Source organism: Lucilia cuprina, chromosome 6 (genome assembly GCF_022045245.1).
Source record: "Lucilia cuprina isolate Lc7/37 chromosome 6, ASM2204524v1, whole genome shotgun sequence".
NCBI classification, from domain to species: Eukaryota; Metazoa; Arthropoda; class Insecta; order Diptera; family Calliphoridae; genus Lucilia; species Lucilia cuprina.
This window is the reverse complement of record NC_060954.1, coordinates 296,278-319,879: the sequence shown is the minus strand read 5'-3', so window position 1 is coordinate 319,879 and position 23,602 is coordinate 296,278. Positions and strand designations below refer to the sequence as shown.

Sequence of the window (23,602 nt, the reverse complement as noted above, 5' to 3'; positions counted from 1 at the left end):
TATTCAAAAATCTATAATTCTCTCTGAAAAATATCACCCTAAATGATTGTTTCGTCAGGACTATTTATACGATTGTTTTTGTGTATCAATACTAAAGAAAGTTAAGTATAGTATTAATTAAAAAAAAAACGCTATATTGAAATACTGTTGTATCAGTACTATTATTATTTAAGAAAATAAAAACAAAGCTTTAGAAGCCTTTTGGCGAATATACATATGTATGTACAACATGTTTGTATTTATGTGTATGAGTTAGAAAAATGTTTTTGCCTTTGTTCCAATTTATACATAAAACTTTTAAAGAATTCAACCAGAATATATTTGAATACATTTATTGTCATTATTTTCATCAACGTACATGGATAAAGGACGGTACTCAAAACACTTACGTATGTATGAAAATTCATTTCACATAGATATGTATATATTTATGTATGTGTGTGTATTGTGCATATAGGGAAAAGAGTTATGAATGAAAGAAATACATACATACATACATACATACATACATACATACATACATACATACATACATACATACATACATACATACATATGTAGTTATATAAGGCTTTATTTAGGACACTACATAATTGATTTAAAAGCATACTTCAGCTAAGTAGCTCATATTCATAGTCGATGTCTGCTTGAGATTTCATCTTTTATGATAAGAAATGTTTTTATTTTTTATTATTATTAATTTATCTTATTTTCTTCATAGTCTCGCCCTCCGTGTCGGATTTTGTATAAACTGTAAGTGAGTAAGTAAGTAATGTCAGCTATGTTAGTTGACAACTTGTCTTAACAGTCTTACAAATACTGACTGACTGAATGAGTGGTTTGTTCCATTCTTGTTGTTGTTTTTGTTTTGGTTTTTGTTCTTGTTTGTCTCCCTTGTGGTATGAATTCCAGCCAAGTTACTAATATATGACAGTTTCTTGACTAAGACTTTTGAAATCGCGTGCCAAACGGAACCAAAACCAACTAAATCAGCTAGAGGAGCAAAAGCAACATTGAATTTGGATTGGAGAAATAGTATTTTTGTTCTGTTATTTTTTTGTTTGGAATTTGTAATCAGTGTCGTTATGATAATTGAAATATTTCTATTTTAATATATGTATGTATGTATATGTATATTCTTTCACTGATTCTCTAATAAGCTTTAGCTTCACTCTATGTTATTTTTGCTGTTCGTTTGTTTCTTTTGCATTGGTGTGAGGCACTGGTTATTTTCCACTAAATAAAGTTGTCTTATGGATGGATACTATGCCAAATGCTATTGTGGTCAAGTAAGTAAGATTAGTAAGATTTTTATATGACTGAACATAACGCTGGTTAAGCACTTAATAATCAATGAGTTCTTCCATTTATAACGAGTACTATCTGCCATTACATTTTCCAAATAAAGTTATTTGTGTGTATGTATATATTATTATGTTTATGTACAATTTAGATAAATTATAATTAAAATTTATCTAAATTAATTCGCTTAAGTCATATGATTGTTATAAATTAGTTGGTATTAATGAATATCAATGAAATTAGAAGCACTTTTATGTATATATTTTATTACTTAGTATATAATTAAAGATAAAAGTGAAAAAAACTTAAATAGTTAGTTAAAGCAGGTGGCTCAGCCCTCTGCATACTTTTATACAAGACTATAATTAATCGTAATACTGTAGTTTGCAATGTATTTACTTTTGATTATTTATGGTAAATCTAATGCTGGACTTTAAATGCAAACATGAAAATAATTCCATTTACTTTTCAAAAAAAAAAAAAAAATAAAAAAATAATATATACAGATTGTCTCTAAAGCATAGAAAATATTCGATACATTTTCAATTATGTGAAGTCTTAAGAATATGAATGTATTCGATATTTTGGTTTAAAATTATCCGAAAATAAATATAATAAATGTAAAAATACAACATAAATAAAAGTATTAAAACACTAATTTTAAACAGATTAGGTTTAAGACTTTTTAACAATATTAAAAACAAAAAATCCTGATAACAGCATATTTATGTCATTCCTTTGGATAACATTTTCAATAACCTAAGAACCTGATATTATATATTGCTTGTTTTTTTTCAATGTCATTTTGGTGAAGGCTATTGTTTATATTTGATTGTAAATAATAAAAACTCAAAAAATAAATAAATAAATACTAAATAAATTGAATGTTTTACAAATGACACCATCATAATTTCAGCTGCAATGCTGACAAATGGAATTCATTCATTATAAATGAGTTGCGGGATACAGAACTAAAATAAAATGTAATAAATTCATTAATTTCTAGTATTCGGTGTTGTGGTTTATTTAGTTTCGAAATAATAAACTGTATAAATTATTGATTTCGACTAAAACAATCGAGAAAAGGATATTAATAAAATAACACGATAATAACTTAAAGATATACATAAATTCGTATTCATAAACACTTAATAAAGTTATTGTTCACTTAATGTAGAAATTTTGTATGGAAACTGGGGGAATAGTAAATAGTGTTGATTTTATATTTTCCAAAAACAGTCTTAAGATACTAAAAAAATCTCAATAAATAAATGTAAAATAGTACAAAATTTAAACAAAATTTATATATTGAAGAATCAAAATCTATAAATCTAGGACGAATATAATCGAAAAATTTTCGTTAGTTATGTTGCAATTAATTAAATATATAGATATTCAAATAATTGTTTATTATTCAAAAACGATAAGTCTTTGCTATATTGTATAATGAAAATGTCATCTATAATTTTTTGTAGCAATGTAATGTCTGAAAGTGATATACAGAACATCAAGCCGAAGAATAGTTGTGTTAATATTATGTTTGCAATGAATTATTATAATAACTTAAATAATTCGACTACAATACTATTTACCCATCGATGAAAGTAGAAAAATATTTCATTATTTACGTTTAAATTAATTTAATAATTCCATTAAAATCCAATAAAAACAAAAGAAATCCCAGAGCCACTTATTTTGTCAGGTTAAATCATGCTGCATAATGTGCTTCAAACCAACAAAATATCAGCAGTAACAAAACTTTTTGCACCCTTAAGCAGCAAACCCAGCAATCTCACCTCGTTTGTGGCAACAACAAAATTCTGCAGTTTAAATTTCCAAAATTATGGTGAAGACAAATGCAAAGGAAAAAATAAAAAAGCATTGCGACTGAATGGTATTCCTTAAGCAAAATTCCTTTGGAAATAATATAAAACAAGCAAATGAAATGAAACGAAACCAAACCAAACCAAACGTGCCACCACTACTCCACTAAATATTTAAGAACAATAATGCAAGGCAAAAAGGGTTCAAAAGGATTCGTAAGTAAGAATGTGCCAGCAGCAATTAACACCTCTTTTGTGACACTAGGCAAAACTAGAAGAGAGACTTGACCTCTTTGCAAATCACTTGACTTTTAATTAATTATTTCACTGCATCACACCCTTGTTGATGTTGACAACGGCAATGATGATTTCAACGAACATGCCACAGATGAAGATGATGGTAACGGTGATGGCGATGAAAACGAAGACGATGGAGACGAAAACGAAGATGATGGCGATGATGATTATGCCACTTGATGATGCTACCCTTTATGGTTGTTGTAATTTAGTTTTAGTACGTACCATCAGTAGTAGTAGCACTACACAGTACGAGTGTGTATGTCGATGTATGTAGCAACATTTTTAGTTGGATACTTAACTGTACAACATTTCTTGCTGCTAAATTCAACGCCTTGCCTTTGGCAATTTTTCACTCTCTGTTTAATGGTACATAGCTATTACTTAATTATAGATTTTAATGTACTTAAAAGAGAGAATATCAAACATAATTAACACTTTTTGATACACAAATACATGAACAACATAATAAAAAACGTAAACACAAACAAACTTAGCGAAAGTCAAGTCAAGTAGTCCAAGTTATAATACAAGTAAAATAAATATGTCTGCATTTAAGTATTTTTTCAAAGATAAATTATAAAGAGTGAAATCTTTGTATTTCACGGTAGTAATTGTTTTTAAAAGTTTTTATTCATTCAGCAAATATATTATGCACCATTTTAAATATGAGTATGTCTAATAGATATGTGTGTGTATTGAAATAAGTCGAATTCTGGTTTAAATCAAGCTCACATAGCAGTTTGGGATCATACTACATTAGGATTTTATATGGACTCCATCCGTATACAATACATATTATAAGAATTTTTCAATTTAAAAAATTATATTTCATTCTGAAATTAGTTAGCAACATATGTGATTGAATTGATGTTTATTTGGATGCTTATATTTAAATATGCATTTGTACATACATATATACATGAATTTGTGCATTCTTTTTTTTAAATTCATTTAAAATTCAACATCATCCATTATTAAAAAATGTATTTTTAAAAAGCTTTTAAAATTTATTGGATTTGTATTAAATAATTTATATTTTTTGTTCAGCATCTTTCGTTCGTTATTATTCTGCGTGATGATGTGAATTTGTGTATACATATATATTAAAAATATACATATTCGTATATACCTACATACATACATATATATTATATGTATATGTGTATGTTTATTTACATATGGTCAATTGCGCGTTTTATAACAAACTAAGCAAAATTGCTATTACAAAATATTTATTGGTACGTAACTAAAATTACGTGGTGGCCAGCAGATTTCTGATAATGAATGCTATTTTCTCGGGACGTTTTGGTGCAAAAACCTTTCACTGAAAATAGATTTCCAAAACCTTTCTCAAACGAATTTACATGAATTTATAATTGTATGTTTGGGTACTTAAATTGGAAGAGAGATTAATCGCAGAAACTATTGTTACTTTTTCAACGTGTAAATGTTATAGAAAAAAACTTCCATTTTGTGTTAAATATTTAAATTTTTGTTTAGTAAATATCGAAAAATTTAAAACATTTGTCACTGAAACTTTTTTAACTCTCGGGAAAAGTTGATATACATACTTTTTTAAAAGTTTTTATGGAATGGGTAGGACTTATTTGAAATATTTAAAAATTGTGTATATGTTATAATCCAAATGTACATACATAGATGATTATATTTCGAAATAGAAATAAAAATATATTGTTTTTACGCAACTTAAAAGAAATTTTGTAAATGCCCATATATGATAATGTACATTTGAAAAAAAAAAATACAACATAAAATTATTACTTGTATGTGCATACATACATACATATGTATGCATATATATATGTACAAGTACTATGTAAAGAATACACATAAAATTATATAGAGTGATTGTGAGAACAATGTAATAATATTGGTTAACTGGATGGATGGTTGGATGGATGCATGAATGAATAGATGGATGGATGGATGGTTGGTTGGTTGGCTAGATGACTGCATGGTTGAATGGCTTACTATACTTGTATGTGGTAGCGTTCTTATCAATTTTTATGAAAAACATGTCGTTGTTTTTACACATGTACACGTATAAATAATGTACATATGCTGTTACTTTTTCAATATACATATAGATATGTACGTATGTATGTACATACATACATGTATTGTTTTAACCAAATAAGTAACTATCCAATGAATAAATACATAATATTTCATAAATATGAATGCATAAAGGCTTATGTAGTGTAAGTTTGTAGACACATACACTATATTGTAAGAGGCCCAAATAAATTATTATGTGCATATTGTTTTTTGAACTAAATAAATACTTATGTATGTTTAAAATATGACTTTCTATATTTTATAATCTTTACATGTTTTTTTCCTAAATAATATAAATGTATTATTATATTTATGGTAAAATGTTACTTTATTAGGCGCAAAAATTAAATTTAACATAGTTCAGCAATGAATTATTTACATTATTCCATTGGTCCAAAAGTTTACATTTAAAGTGAATACCAACATGAAGTTATTTATGAAAGTGGTTAAAATGTTATTAATCTCATATAATGTATTAAAGGTAGTACTTTAAAACCAATACGTTTGTAGATTTTTTGTAATTTTGTCATTTTGATCGTTATTTAAAGATCTACTGAAAATTTTGTTTTTTTTTATAAAAACGTTTTTAATGATCTTCAGTTTTATCTGGTTTTTTATCACTAGCGGGATCATAAAGTCATCAACATGGCTATTGTCAATATTATATGTTTTAAGTGTGGTAAGAAAAAGTTGTTATGGACAGGTCTAATGATACATGTAGGACGAATACATGTTAAAAATATATATATTGTATTAATGGATAAATATACGATTTTTTTAATTTTATACCGAAGAAACAGTTATAAAACATTACGGTGCACACTGGTTAATACCAGACAGAATTGATTGTACGCATAAATACGTCAATTATTAAGTAATTGCCGAAATTAGTTTTATGTACACAGAAATTATATCGCACTGCATGCCGAAAATCGGGCCATATTAAACCCTCGCCCACATATATATATATATGGTCTCCTAAATTTTTATAGGAGACCTTGCATGTACTATAGATAATTCTTAATTAACCCATATAAGGTACCATTCAGAGAAAAAATATTTTAACACTCATTACAGGCTTAAAAATATCGGTATAATTTGAATTGAAATTTGACACAAACGAGTCTTAAAGGTATTTGTGTTTCTTTTTCAAGAAAAATACTTTAACACTCGTTACGGAGTTCCACCGTGCAGCGTTTCCAAATGCCAACATATAATAAAAAATGTGTGAAAATATTTGTCTGCATGTAAAAATTATAGTAAATGTTGAGGCATAAAAAAGCCCTTAATTAAATGAAACTTAATGGAGTGTGAAAAGTTCTGTAATATACTAATACACATACACTATAAGTTCATACATACATTGACAAATACCCAGACTTATATTTGTACTAGTGGTTTTTCTCATATTCATATAAAAAATTTTATGATCCAAAGTTTATTAATAAATATTTTTGAAAATAAAAGCAATAGTATTAAAAATGAATTTAATAAATATATTTTCGAAAAATGTATCGATCCAAACGGTAGTGTAAAGCACAATAATCTAATTTTATTAAACAGCAATGAATAGCTACATCGTTTTTTTTGTTTTTAAGAATTTCAAATATTTACCAACTTTGTGTAAAGATAGTACACACGGTTAGAGCGGAGTAAGCAGAACAACGTTTTTAATGTGCATTTGCTTTTGAAGTACTCTGTGATTTTTTGTTGTTGTTGTTTTTGTATAAAAACTCATTAGATTTTGTGTGTACACAAAATCCTATTAAACAACCGTCGAATAGTTGTTCGGTGTTCTAAAGCATATGCAGTTGCCCATAAAATGCGCCCAACAAATTTAGGCCTACAATACGGATTTTTCTTCTATACGTTAAAACCATGTACATAAATATATAGAAACAGATACATACACATCCATATACATATGTACCATTGACAGTAGCGAAATTTATGTTACCTCGCTTTAACGATACATGTACGAAGTGCTATTGTTGTTATTGTTGCTATAGTGTTCTTTGTGGTAAAACATTGGTAATGGTGGTGGTGGTAGGTAGCATGTGTATTGACAATGATTTCACCATTAGAACTACTAATGCAGACAAAAAGTTTATCAAAGATAACTTCATTTGCAACAAAAATGTTTTAAACGCATTTGCTACGCATGTATACCATTTACATTGGTGTATATGTATGCATATACTACATACTTACATACATATATACATATATATATATATATATATACATATGTATGTATTGTATAAACTAATTTACCATCAAGTAGGAAAAGGTAAAGTAAAGTGATATCATGTTCATGAAGGACCAAAAATACTAATAAAGGCGAACTATTTTAAAGTCAGTGTTATACAAATTTAATATATTTATAATATTATGAGTTAATGTGTGTATGAACTTTAGTTTGCAATCAATGAAAATTGTTCAATATTTCCAACTAATCTGGAAAAAAGTATAAACTGATTTATAATTTTTTATTTATATTTTTTATTATAATTATTATTTTATCATTCTTTGTAAGTATAAAAATGTATTAAAATCTTAACTAAGTACTTATTCATGAAAACTTTTACTGTCTGTAATAAAAACGGATTTAATGCAAAATATAAAATATCACTCATACGACCTGTAGGCCAAAAGAAAAAATATTTATCTACTTTAAATCCAACATTCATTAAAAATAACATTTTTTATTTTATTTTTTCTTTATCTTTCGTCTAAAATTTTAAAAACTATCTTGCCCTTATGCATTACAGGTAAGAATATATAGATACTATTTAAAACATAACATAAAAAAAAAATATTCATAAATAAGATTTTATTTTATAAAGGTTTATAAAACAAAATTTGATTTTTAACCCGTGTATTAAATAAAAATTTCTTTATGAGTAGGATATTTAAATTTCTCACAGTGGTTGTACTGTTATAAAAATTTATCAGTTATTTACTCACACGAGTTCAAACACGTCTAAGATATAAGAGTTTTACGCCAATAATGCTCATTAGGTTGTAGAACATTTTAACACTATCATGTAATAATATGAAAGCATTTATGTAAACATTAGAGGAAAAAAATATATTAAGCCTTTAATATTTTCCTAATTAAAAATTACAAATCTTGACTATCCGTAGGTCTGCCATTGTTTTTTTTTTTGTTGGAAATAACATCTATTGTTGCAATACTCCAGAAACCCTTTGCCACAATCCAATCAAAATATCATCACATCAATTATTTAAACAGTTCAGCAACATAAAAATTGTTTACATAAACTCTTTTCTCACCATCTTTATTTCGCTTCACTATTCTGCAAGACTTAATATTATAGTAGTACGAATATCCTGTAGACTGACAGGATGGCTGACTTACTAAATCGGTAAAATAAAAACTAAAGAAAAAATAAACTAAAGTTAACAACTTCAACTATGTCGGCAGAGAAGTGAATATGATGATAAACCATCACCAAAATTAAATGCTTCTTTCTTAGCCTTTGCTATTGTCAGTCACCTCTTTCACCAAAAACTAATTCTAGAGGAATCTAAAGTGGAAAGAAACTTCATCTTAAATATCTATGATAGGTTAAAACCATAAAGTTGTATAAAGCTTAAGAAGCCTTTTGCTACCATTCCATTCCATTTCAATTCATTTCTTTCTTTTTTCATCATCTTCATCTTATGATGTGCATGTACAAATTGTACCACGTTTAGTGCATACAAATTCACATGATTTCTTGTTTTTTATTACAAAAAACAAGAGCTAAAAAACAGTAAGCCAATTTCAATCTTATAAGTAACTTTTGTATCCATAGGGAATGTTGTCTATTGCCTCTGCACTGTTGGTCTATTTCTTTGCCGTAATTGTGTATGTATGCAACTCTGTATGAATAAGATGCTGTCTTGTGTTTTCTTTTTAGAAAGTATTCTAGGATTTCAAATATAAGGTTTCCGGGAAATCAAGCAAATTTTTATTTTCAAATTCAATATACCAAGAAATTAGTAAAATTTTAAAGAATGTTAAAATTAGCTTAAGATTTTATACGACCACTCTCAACCATTAGTAAACTTATATACTTATATCGCAATATGTATGCATGTGCTACGGGTGGTATGAAAATTGTTATGAAAAAAATAATTCACATTATTTGGGAATAAGTAATACAGGTGGCATGAGTAATATTTTTGTTTCAAAATATGTATCAAATTACGTTTTTGTGTGAAAAAATATTAAACAGTTTTTATTCTAAGAAACATCTATGAAGACAAAAAGTACGGAATCCCCATACTTTCAGTTAAATTAAAAACAAAAGAATTTTTTTATATGTTTTTCTTTTATTTGTCAATAATTTTTGCATAAACTAATATTGCCTGCAATCATTATGTAGCGCAGAATGACTTAAAAAAGGAACCTCAACCACTATAACGATGATGCATAGTACAAACCTCAGTTTTTAGGTTAAGACAGTAGAAGAAGCAAAAAGAAAATAAATGTAGAGGAATTATAAAAAAACACGAACAAACAACTTCAATAAAGAGGATAAAGAAACGAAACCAACGAAAATTTATTCCATCACAAGGGAGCCAAAATATTTCGACAACTGGTTTCTGTGCGGAACAAATGGCTAGAAATCATGTAAAGAGTTTACAAGTCATGCAGACCTTTTTCCCTTGCATGTCAAGTTGCTGGAAATTATGCAGCAAAGTGTAAAAGATACGTTTCCTTTTTCATTTTTAAAAATCACATAAAGTTCATTTTATTCCATTATTTACACAGGTCAGGTTTTTTAAATATATGTATGTTTGTCAAGATACTAGAAAGTTAACCATTTAAAATTAAATTGATTAAGCTGACGGTTTTTAAAAATCCATACCTAATCCTTGTGTACATGAATTTAACTGATCGACATACAAAATTAAACCCTTGTTCAAATACCATGATTTATCATGATCAAAAATAGTGATATGTGATCCCACATAAAAATATTATTTACGAATCACACACACCCATTCAAAAAAGCTACACATTCACGTAAAATAATATAGAGTAAATTTTCAAGCTCATTATATTTTTTGTGTTTTTGTCTGGATCATTTTTAACTATTTTCTTTATTTTCTGGGTTTGTTATGTTGTTGCTACGAGTACAATAAAACATTTTTGTGCAACTATTGTCCCCAGGAAAAACAACACATAATATTGTAATTTGCTCAACAGGATGACTTTTTAACCCACATTTTTTATTCAGTTTTGCTCTTAAAATGAAGATAAACAAACAAAAGAAACCGACTCCTGTCTTTTCCCTTGCGGAAAATAAAAATAAAAATTCACAAAACAACGGGTGGTGACAAAAGACTAGGTTCCACAAGAGAAACGGCTGTTTCTGCTGTATGTGTGTTTGGCAAAAGCAGCAACAACTATCTAGATGTTCATACACGACAGCAACAAATGAAGATGAAAACCTAAAAGACATTATTCTTAGATGTTACCTCCAACAAGTACAACTAGGCGACGTACTTCTACCTACACATAGACAAAATGAGTTCATAAATATGTATGTATGTACATTCATGCATACGTACGAACAACGTACAACTTTCAATAGTTTGTAGGTTGAGTACTGTGGCAAACGGCATTAGTTGCATAGAAAACGAATCGGTTATGGTACTACGTTGTTCGAGATATTTTCTTAAATGTTTATTTGACTGGCAAGAGTCTCCATTAATTCATAATGCTGGAGATAAAGTGGCTAAATATTAATATTGATAGCATTTGTCAGTTTTTAATTTATTTTATTTAAAATAAAATCTATGTGTTGTAGCATTAACTCAATCATTGACGAGTTCAACATCACTATCTAAAGTACATTTCTTTAATTTCGAAATGAACGAAAATAAAATACAGCAGAAAAATAAGGAGACAAAAAGAAATATGGTGGTTTTATTTATGGGTCTTTTACATTTTCAGAAGTAACAAAAGTTTCTGAATAAACATACGTTGCAAAGAAATAAATGAACGAACGAATGAATGAATGAGAAAAGAAGAATGACACACTACTAGCAATCAAACTTTCTCACATTTAGCTTGAATTTAGAAAAAATATGGAGTAAAACACCTGCTGTGATTTAAGACAATATACATTTAAAAATAAAAAATATTCATTAAATAGGTAAAAAAATAATAAATTCTTATTTTCAATAAAGTTATGGACTCTTTCATTAAACAAACAATTTCTTTCTTTCTTTCAGTCGTCCGTTCTGATGATATTATTGGTTCAATCAACACATTGATAAAGGGTTGATTGCAATTTTTATTTTTTAAATGAAAGAGAATAAAGGAACTAACGAACACCTTACATCCTGCCAATCATACAATTATATGGCCAATCAAATTGACGTCATGGTCAATGATGCTACTAAATTGGTGAAAGAAAAAATTATATTTTTTCCTTTTATTCTACCATTTGTTATTTATTTGTAATCATTCATAGATGATGTACATCACACACATACAAAGTGTGAACACATAGATATGTATGTATGTATGTTTTTCTTATCAAATTATAAATAGAAGTATTTATAAATACAAATTTATAGGTTCCCTACTTAACTGTAAAGTTATAAACAGATGTATACTATTTATTGTAAAATAGTATCCAACATGATCTAAGAAAGAAAAATTTTGAATGAATTCGAATCTAAAATAATATAGATATATTTATACTTTAAGTGGATTTCAATCTGTTTGTAAGGTAGGAAATCATATATTACTGTAGGTAAGAGTTTCCTTCATTTTTGGATTTTTGCTTTACTATATTTTGTTTCATTTTCATTTTTATTTTATTTTTTTCTTTTACATTCAGCTATAATTGTGTTACCTTTTGGCAATTTTCTTCAATACCAAGCATTATCAATTATGTATTGAACAGCATCAAAGGAAATAGTAAAGTTGGTTAAATGTGTAACGGAAAGATATACATTTGTGGGAGGGTGGAGATAAAGTGGCTGGTTAAAAAGAGGGAAATGAAATGAACAAAAAGTAACCACATTCGAATGGTTTGCCATTTATTAAGATTTTTCAACATGTAAGAGGTAAATGCTGCAAAAAAAATATAGTTTTTTGCTTCATATTAATCATATAGTTGACTTGAAGCTAAGAAATTAAAAAAACAAGAAAGAATGTGTAGTCGGACATGGATGGAATATTTTTATAATAATACATTTAAGATTTTTTATTCCAATATATTTTAATCATTTCAGCCCAATTTGGCTGAAACTTGGTACACTTAAAGACACCTGAAGACAATGCTATGTTATTTTCAAAAATTTTGTTGAAAAGTGATTTGTGAATTTGGGAATGGAATTGCCGATATTACATTTTCAAAGCAAATTGTAAATAATAATATTTGTTTGAATTTTCTTGGTTTGTGCTCCAATTAATATATGTATAAGTAATTGAAGTACAAATAAATTGTATTTCCTATACCACTTCAATTGCGTTATTAGCTTTAATTTTATATCTTTTAACAATGATTAAAAGATTTTCGCACAAAATATGTTTTTTTACCATAAGTAAATGGTTTTTTTTTATACAAATTGTCATGGTTTTACGATTTTTTATAATTTTAATACAACAAATGTTCTTCCGTACCATAGTTACAGAAAAAGTTTATTTAATTCGATCAAATCAAGTGAATGCATATTATATGAATTTGAAAATTGTTGGATTAATTCAGTGATGGATTTACAGTTGTTTTAAACAATTTGTTTAGCCATTAAAAATTTATATATTGTGATGCATTTCTAAGCAATTGAACATGAATACTTCTAAATTTGAGTACACTTTATATATGTATGTATATATGTATGTATATTAGCTCTACTCACATAAAACATTTTTTTGTTATCCATCTAAATTTTGTTTGCCAAATATCAATTACTTTTTGAGTTATAGAGTTTAGAATAAATTATTTAAATAAAATCCATATACGATTGTCATTATGGCAATTAAAATTTCGTTTACAAATTATAGAACTTTAAAGCTATAAATAACCCTGCTACTAAATCCATGATATATTAAGTGAGCTGGTCTAATGAACATTTCTATGTGAATATGGACAGAATAGAAAATATAAAATCTATATTGAACTGAACTTGTATAAAAAGAAAACTAAAACATTCCAAAGTTACTTTACGTTTTATGTGTGTATGAGATTGAATGTAAACACATACAAATGTAAGCATGTGTGTATACATATGTACCTATACATACTGTGTAATTGTGAGTATTTTGAAAATAAAGTTTTTTTTTTGATTTCTTTTATGTGTGGAAAATTGAATTTTTGTTCATGATGTTTGACAACGACACACAATTTGACAATGCAATAGTACAACAATTTATGTTATTTTAAGATTCTTTTCCTATCTTCGGTTGCAATAATAATAATAATAACAACAACGATAACGGTAATACTAAAGACAACTGCATTTTGCCCTTATAATCGTACCTTTACAGGGGTTACGAAATATCTAAACAAAATACAAATAAAACACACATACGAAAGAAATAATACTTAAATATAAAAATTGACAAGTCCAAAACAGTAAATTGTACAAACAAATACATATAACCAGGACAACAGAAGTCTTAAATATAAACTAGACTTGCCCTTAAAAATGTTGTTGTATTTGTAGTGTGTAGATTTTATTTCTAAATATCTAAATTTCATTAAAGCGAACAACTTTAATGAATCATATTCAATTTCAATGCATGAAAACATTTATTCTCTGTGGATTCCTTTGTCAAATTAGCTTTGAATTTTACAACAATTTCTTTTACAATTAAGGCAACTTTATTTTGTAAGGACAGGGCTAATTTATAAATAAATATATGTACATAGTTTACATTGATATACAGTCCATGTAGATATGTATGTATGCAAGTATACAAGTAAGTAAATCTTTACGTCTGTCTAAATGTACAACTAGTTTCTTATTCAACTGCATCGAGCCATTACAAAAGCAACTGCAATCATCGATTGTTGAACAAACCTTCATACTTTTGTTTATGTGTTTGTATATGAATGAGTGTGTCTGTGCATTTTAAAACACAGAAATCTATTTGCAAAAACCATAATGTATACATTCATTCATACCTTTAAGAAAAAATTTCAAAATAAAAAATTAAATATCTGTATGTATTTATTTATTTCTATATACTAATACATCTTACAACATTACAAGTGAGTATAAACAAAAAAATACAAGATTTCCGAAAAACTTAAAACTCAATTGAAATAGATTTACGTTACATTTTCTCACTCCTTCCTATGTCTTTCCTCTATTATTTATTTTTTTTATAAATTTCAGAAGATAAACGAAAAACAAGTAAATTTGTTGTATTAGTTGATGTTGTTGTTTATACTAGGGTAACTTCTTCTATATGGGAATAGAAGATAAGTTATCTTAACTATTTTCTTTATACATATTTATGTATATTGGTGTTGTTGCTGTTATTTTTGTCGTTATTGTTGTCAAAGACAATTTAACAATTTGTAAAGTTTATCATGTACAACTTGTACAACGAGTATTACAAACAAAACTCAAATATACATACACAAACGTTGGATATGCATATACACACTTACATATGTATGTATGAGATTAGGCGCGACCAAGTTTAAACGAATTATTAGGTTCAATATGTTTATCATAATGGAAATCGTAAATAAAAAAACTAACATTGGTGTAACGTTTCGAATGCATTTGAGAATCATGTGCATAAATTCAAGTATTTGAATTTATTAACTGATTTAATGAATCAGTCTAATATTCCACTCATTGCAACGCTTTTAAACATATAAAATCTCAACTCTTTTCTAAAATACACTTCAAAATAGAGTACAGCGCAGTTACAGTCAGTAAAATTGTAATAGCGTCACAATTTCAATTACAATGTGCATTCATTCCATAAAATATAATATAATGTACGATAACTCCGATTTATTGCAATACTGATTAATTTTAGCACAAATAGATACAATTTGCCATCGAATTTTAAAGGACTTTAATGCAATGTTATTGAGTGTAAAATATTTTCAAGTTTTCTTTAATAGAGTTTTAAAAACAATTTGTATGTTTGTTTAAATCAAAGTATTTTTTTAAACGTATAAAGAAATTTCTATGTTCAATTATATTCTATTAGTGAGAATATTTTCTATAAAATTGCAGAGGACAGTTCAATAAGTTTAATTCGTTTAATGCCGAAAGGCATGTTTTCTAATTGTTTTTAAACAATATGTTCCAAATAAATACACAGAATAAATAGGGTTAAGCATTTAAAATAGTTTGGATAAAGATTGTTTTCAAATATAAAATGAACTATTTTATTTATGCATCTTAATGTTCTTATATGAGTGATAAAATTATAAAAATATAAGTTCGCTTAATTTTTTAAACATTAATTTTATTTTAATGTTGTTAACATTGTGACAGTACATGATCCATTAAGTAGTTCTATGTAATTCAGGCATGTATCATGTTTTCTCATACTCTGAAATAATGCATATATGAATTACGTGGTTCTTATCTTAAACATCACAATGTTAAATTTGCCATATAGTTGAATTAGTTTTGAGCTATTCCTAGTCCTTTGAGGAGAACGCTTTACACGCGTATGCGGAGGTGTTTTCATTGATAAATAGTTCACTTTAACTTTATAATTTTTTTTATAAATTTATGTTAATTTAAAAAAAAATGTCAAAATAAATTAACGTTTAATATTGATCATTTCGGTTTTTAAATACAAGCAAAATTGTAATACTAGTTTTATGCGAAAGCTAATTAATGAGAAGAATTTATAAGTTTTTACAAGAATACAGAAGTTAAAAAAGTGACCGGCAGATGAAAATGATATCATTTGGAATGAAAGATGTTGATACTTTTGGTAAGAGAAATACATATAGAACGGAAGCTAGCAATAGAATGATATTTCAGAATAAAAATATGAACGAAAGTCTCGACAAAAACAATATCAACTTAATTCAATTAAACAAGCATCCGGAAAAGAAGCCATCGATTTTAACAATGAAGGATGAGTGGACTACATATTCTTCGATTGGAGTGCAGCGTCAAATTCTAAAACAAAATACTAAAATAATTAAAAATTTTATAAACTCATTGGCAGTGCCATCGTGGTATCGAGGAGTTTCCCTGTTTCAAAAAAAGTCGGCAGATCTCTTACTAAATGCAATACGAGATGACTGTGCTCAGCGTACAGTTTATCGAACGATGAGGTGCTTAGATTCTATAGGTTTAGATCCCTTGCCAACAAAAAAGCAATTGCATACAATTTTACCGCTTTGTGGAGGCAGTGATTTGGCCCTTTTATGGTTCTTGATGGAATGGTTATATCGAGACAATGAATCTGATTCTTACAGTGTAAATGAACAGTTGATATTGTCTAGTATAGCTCATTTGGATTTAAACGCAACTCTGCGCGAATTAGATCGTATTTTGCCTCCAGGTCAAGCTCCAAAGATTGAGGTTTTTCAAAAGAACAAAAAAAAATTCTCAAAAAGAAAAAATAATAGCATTCAACCTAGCAGTAGAAATATACTGCCGTACTTCGAAAAATTGGGACAACCTAGATTAATAAAAAATTGTTATTCTGGCAGAGGATTTAAACGAAAGGGGATTTTGGAATCTTATCATCAACAATACAGTAATTCTACAGTTCAAAAATTTGCGAAATATGAGATCACCAGATTGCGAAATAAATTCGAATCAGCCACATTTGATGAAACCAAAATCCAAACAGTATATAAGCAGCAGGAAGATATTGATTATTTAACAAATACTTTTAATGAGCAGTTAAATGAAATTGCTAAAATGAAAGTTCAGGAGATGGAACAGATTTTCGATAGAAAAAATGTGAGGAAAGACATTATTTATAAAGTAATAATTTAGGAAATAACAAACGAATTTATTTTTTAGCAAAGTTATAAACATTTTATAAAACGGCTTCAATGCGATATTGAAAAGTATCGCCATGATTTTCGTACAATGGCTGAAATCTATCATAAACAGTGTGACTTAAACCTATCGACAAATACAGTTTGTGAAAGTAAACCTGACATGGTATCAACACTAAATTCAAACCAGGATGGTGGTTTTGGCGAACAACAAAATATTTATAGTACGTCTTCATCGAAAAGTATGGAAAATCGTAGATACTCATTTCAAGAGTCTCCAGTTAGTGAATTTCCTGATAAATATGACTTTAGCTCAAAGACGTCTGAAAATGACACAGATCCAAAATATTTTTTTATTTCTGAACAACAACTGCCTTTTAAATTTGACTATTGTAAAATGTTCAATTATAAAGAATTTACAAAAGAAGAAGATAGCGATGGTCTCGATGTTACGGCCAGCAATTGTGTTCAGCAAATTTGGCAGCAGGAATTAAAGAAACATGAGATAATAGAGTTTACTAGTAGTCCAAATGAAAGAATTCAACCAAGTATAGTGGATTATGGTTTGGATTACTATGATCCAGAGAACGATGAGTTAATGGATCGTATGCTCAAAGACGCAATAAATATTTTAAAAAAAGACCAACGATTTGTATTTGCTGCAATGCCAGCTGCACATCGTTTTCCCATGCTTCGTGAATGGATTCGATTAAGATATGGCAAGACGTATAAAAAAGGCGAAATGAGTAAATCCTTCAAAGAATCTCAGCCAATATTCTCAGCATTAGCTAAGATAGGATTACCGGTGGAATTGCCATCTAATGCCAATATGGGTACAGATTTAATAACGGATTATTCCTGTCGGGACTACGTTCTCAGAAAAGTATACTTAATTATATATCATATAACAATTTTGATTAAATTTATATTATTCTAGTCAAACTACATTCGCAACAAATATTACAGGCGAATCGATAAAGCTATTTTGGCTTTAACCCGAGTAATTTATTTTGCAATGTGCCCATTTTTATGCTGTAATGGTTCGCCTAGTAATACGATATTCGCGTATATGCCTGCACACAAACGTAAAAGTTATCATTTTCGCCCCTGGAAACCCGAAGAGTGTATGAAACGCAAACAAATTAATCATTTTGAAACGTAGATATTACACAGTCTTACGATTAACAAACATAAGTCCTCAAAAAACACAATAAATTAATAAAAAATGGATAATATATGGAACATTTTTCAAGATATATTAAAATATATGTATTTGCTTTGTTTTAGTGTTAATTAGATTTGCAGTTTATAATTGAGTGCAATAATTATATATTACAAAAAAACTGTAATCCTGACAAGTATTTGGAACAAATCTATTATTTATATAATTAATAAGCCAATGTACATAATTACTTTATAAGGAACATAAACGGTTAAAAGTCCATAAAGGTTTTTGGCATTAAATTAATGATATAATCTTCGCAAAAATTGAGTTGAATTTGATATGAAACTGTAACAAAATTTAAAAAATTAAAAAAATAATATGAAATAAAAACATTGTTAATTGAGAAAAAAGTCTGTTCAAACTTGTATACCTATCACTACGTAAGAATTGGATATCTATTTATGAGCAATTATCTCGATTACATTTTGAGGTCTTAAGACAATGTCGTTACCAACACGATGTTTAAGATCATTTGATGTGCTAATGGTACAATTATGGGTAATTAAAAATAATTATTGTTATTTATCTGCAGTTTGGCAAATGTTATTTTATTTTGTTTTTAACGAAATTGCTACTTAAAAGTGCATTTATGGTTTTAATTGAAAAGTGTTAATTGTTTTAGCACATGCAACATGTCCGTGTAAACAGAACTGTGCAAAACACGCAACCATTTGGTGTTATTTTTACACATGTGACACAGTTTGTGTATGTGCGTGAAAGAGTGCGTGTGAGTGTATATTTTAATTTAAACCAAAATTTCTCATATAAATAGTACGGTAAAAAATAAAGTGGGAATAACTAAATGTTTAATTAACAGTAACAGCAACAGTAATAAAAATAACTGGTTGTGGCACGAGAATTGTAAAAAGGCCACTATTGTTTGCTTTAACCGTATTGCAAGGAAAATGAATATTTTGCGAATAAATGGCTTTTTGCCTCTGTTGGTAATAATTGGCTTTATGGCTACTATAATGGTGGCGAAAGGATATTTCTTAAAAAGGGAACAACCAGGATTAATGGTAAATTAATGTCTGTATATTGTTATTTTGCTCTTTATAAACTAAAATATTTTATGTATGTATATTCTTTCGAGAAGGCAACACAATTTTATAATGATTTGGACTCTTATTTCATGGCAGATAAACTACGGGTGAGCATAATTAAAATTATATGTATTTCCAGTTATGTATGTGTATAAATTAGGCCTATCCTTTTAAATTATTTTATTTTTATATATATATACATATATGTATATAACGTTAATTATATTAAATTACCTTTAAAATTACGTACATATTAATCAAATTTAATTTCTAGATGCGTCGTCAATTAGGGGACATACCAGCTCCTCCCGATTTGCCTCATCCTCCCGGCCTTTAAGAAGTTTTTTTCTTTCAACTTTTCAAATTTATCTATACATACACATATTTTTAAAAATATTCGTTAACTTTTAAATAAATTATTAGGTACCGTATGCAAAAACAATATCTATTATTTTTGTAGATGATATTAATATTTATCTGCGAGTTTTCAATTTGGAATTGGACGTTTGATCCTATTTCAGCCATTAAGAAACGTTAACTAAAATATTTTGTGTTTTATTGCGTTTTAAAAATAACTCAAAGAATCTACAATTTTACAAAAATTCAAAAAATAATTTTTATTATTTTTTATACAGGGTTTTTTTTAATCAGTGTAAGTTTTTAAATATTAGTCCAAGCAAAAATTGTTCAAATGAGTTGAGTTAAAAAAAATAAATTAAAATCACAATTTTGAGTCGGTTTTATGCCTTTTGGTGATAGTTTATATTCTAAGGTATCGTAGTAAAGCAGGATTACAACACGCCTTATTATTGATCTAGAATACTTTATGCGGTTGGTAATAAATATTGTAAAATTTTAAAATAAATGATAAACATCTTTACAGTGATGGGATCAATGATTGAAATGCGAGTTGACGTGTAAAATATTGCATTCTCTGAAACCTCATTTTTTAAATAGTATAAACACCAACTAAAACATGTTTGCGAGTTTTTCTTCATTTCTAATTCGTAAAAAATAGTTGTACGTCATCCAAAGTAATTTCTACCTTGTTAAATAATAAATACTCACTAAAAACTGTGCACTTAAGCGCATAAATATTAAATGCGTTTTCTGTTGGGTTTTTACACTTTCAAAGTGATCACTTTTTTCTACCTTTTTGTAGCACTCACATTCAGTCACTCAGCGTTGTGTATGTAAATTAGAATGGTTCTGTATTTATGGGTCTACAAAAATGTTGGCTCTTTTAAATAAATTCATATAATAGGTTAAATTATTCACCAAACTAATAAGAATGACTATTTTAATCGAAGCTAAAACTATACAAATTTAACCTATAGTTTTTTTTTTTTGAAGAGCCATCGTATTGAACGTGAGTACATAGATTGGTGAATTTTTAAATACATATCGCTCATTTACTACAAGACTGCCATAATCCAAAAAAAAAACATCAGTCGAAAAAATGGTTTTAACTATATGAGAGACTTTAAAAGGGCCTTTATTTTGTGTACTTTGTTCTAATTTGTTTAAATTTTCAGTTATACCAGTGTAATAGTAAAACTGCAAAATGTATACATCATGAATATACACATATTTCTACTCGTAGTGAATTCTTTCAACACTATATACATTTCAGCATATATGTATGTTCGAATTTGCTCTTTTTATTTCATATTAACTCGTTGCAGTCAACTAATACATACATTTAACCACATTAATAGAGTTTTACTAACCGGGCCATACATAAAGTTATAATTTCGATATTTATTCTAATATTTTTTTACTCGTTAAGTAATACTTTTATTAATTTTCAATATTTTACATGTTTACAAATATTTTTCTATTTCGCAAAGCTTCTACACATAGTTCTTATTTTATGACAAATTAAAAAGTTATGTCCCTAATTAACGTGCATTATAAACAAATATGTATGCGAGTTTGCATATAAATAAGTAAAGTTTGTCTCTTTATACATGTATTTTTTTTAATAAAAATTATGTAAGTGCATATGTGTATTACTTATATTAGACATGTTCTTTAAAAATGGATCTACTTACATGATTTTCAGCACGAGTTCACAAAATTGGATTGCTTTCTAATTTGTTATAGTTCTGCATTAGTTTCTAATGAACGGAATAACATATTCGGTTGACAATTTGTTTTATAACATAAATGGAATCCCGCTAATGTTCTTACTTGTGCAATATTTACTTTTTTCACATTCTTATGGTGAAAATTATCCTTTGGAATCCCTGTCAGATAAAAAAAATAACACAAGAGTTATGTTGATCTGTTGTAACTGTTTTTTTAAAGTTATGCGTGCTATGCATATAAAAATATTTACATGTTAATATCTATTTACATTGTACATAAATTCATATGTGTATATTAGAGGTATAACGTTTTTAATGAAAAAAAAATACCAAGACTCATTTTGCTGCTTCAAGTTTAGGACGTAAAACTAGTTTTTATACGGCCACGAAAATGTAATACTTACTTACATACATGTACATATGTATATACAACACATATTTGCTTATAATTCTCCAAAATCACATTCATATTCCGGATATACCCTAATGTTGTTTCATACACACGAAGTAAAACCAAAAATAAAAAAAGACTTCAAAGAAAAAGGTAAGTAAATGACACTAACGTAAGGGAATATCATCCATACTTTAAAATCTATGATACGTATACAAAATCATTAATGAAAATAAATATTTAAAGATTATTTTAAAATTTATTTCGTCAATAAATAACAAAAGAAAGTTTTAATTCACATTTAAGTGCTTCAACTTGTGAAAAATACGAAATTGATTTAAAGATTATCTCTTGAAAATAAACTTTAAAAAAGTAATAAGAACCATAATAACTAAATAATAATTTGAAATTTATTTGTTAATAAATTGAAAATTAATAATAGCATACCTTATTCAAGAAATATAAAAACTCTAACAACATATATTTGTCCTTTGTTTAATGGGTTTAATATTAACATAAAAACAAAAAAATTTGTGATCCTAAAAACATATATTATTAGAATTGATTTTTGACCAACAGAAGGACTTTTATAAAACATTTTGATAAATAATAAGGTAAACGAGACTTATAAAGTAAAATAAAATGTTCGTTAAAGAACTAAACATCCAGTTCAATTTTAAATTATTTCTTTTCAGTTGTAACTTGAAAAATTTAAATTAATTGGTCAGAAATTTTCTATAAACGACACAAAATTCGAAATATATTTTTGATTTCTTAGACGACTTATTTTTAACGAAATATTGAAGTCTATAAGATAATTATTTTTAAAGATCCCAATCTATCATATAGATTAAAGAATACGGAAATTGTCGCCTACTTGCTCAATATTTTAAAGCAGAAATAAAGTAAAAGTAAATCATGAAAACATTTCCAGGCTGTTGATAATTGAACATGTTTTTATTTCTATTAGGATTTGAATATTCATTTTTGCATTTACATTTATATACATATACATATGTATAAATAAATGTATGTAAATATATGGACGGTGATAATAAGATTTTGTATAAAAAAACTATACATATATCTAATATGTTGTATGTGTTTGTATTTATGTAATGGAATATGAACATATACATACATATGTATGTGCTCATTTAATGCACAAGCACTTATTATCACACACGTTAGAAAAACTAAATGATATGAATGTTGTAAAAAATAAAACAAGAAAAACAATGCAACTAAGGAAATAAAAAAGAATGTTTAGAGGAAACTTAAACTACAAAACAGGAAACTAAGCTACGAGAAGAAATAATGAGAGAGGAATAGACTAGCAAAAACTAAATACATCTACATGTATAAGTGAGTGAG

The 23,602-nt window shown here is 27.2% G+C and overlaps 1 protein-coding gene across 1 annotated transcript; it reads left to right on the top strand.

Moving 5' to 3' along the window:
• Positions 1-16,266: 16,266 nt before the first annotated feature.
• LOC111675700 lies at positions 16,267-19,037 on the top strand. Its single transcript, XM_023436512.2, has 3 exons — positions 16,267-17,438; positions 17,502-18,362; positions 18,417-19,037. The coding sequence occupies exons 1-3, from the start codon at positions 16,410-16,412 to the stop codon at positions 18,639-18,641; spliced, it is 2,115 nt and encodes a 704-aa protein (XP_023292280.2). The 5' UTR covers positions 16,267-16,409; the 3' UTR covers positions 18,642-19,037.
• Positions 19,038-23,602: the final 4,565 nt, after the last annotated feature.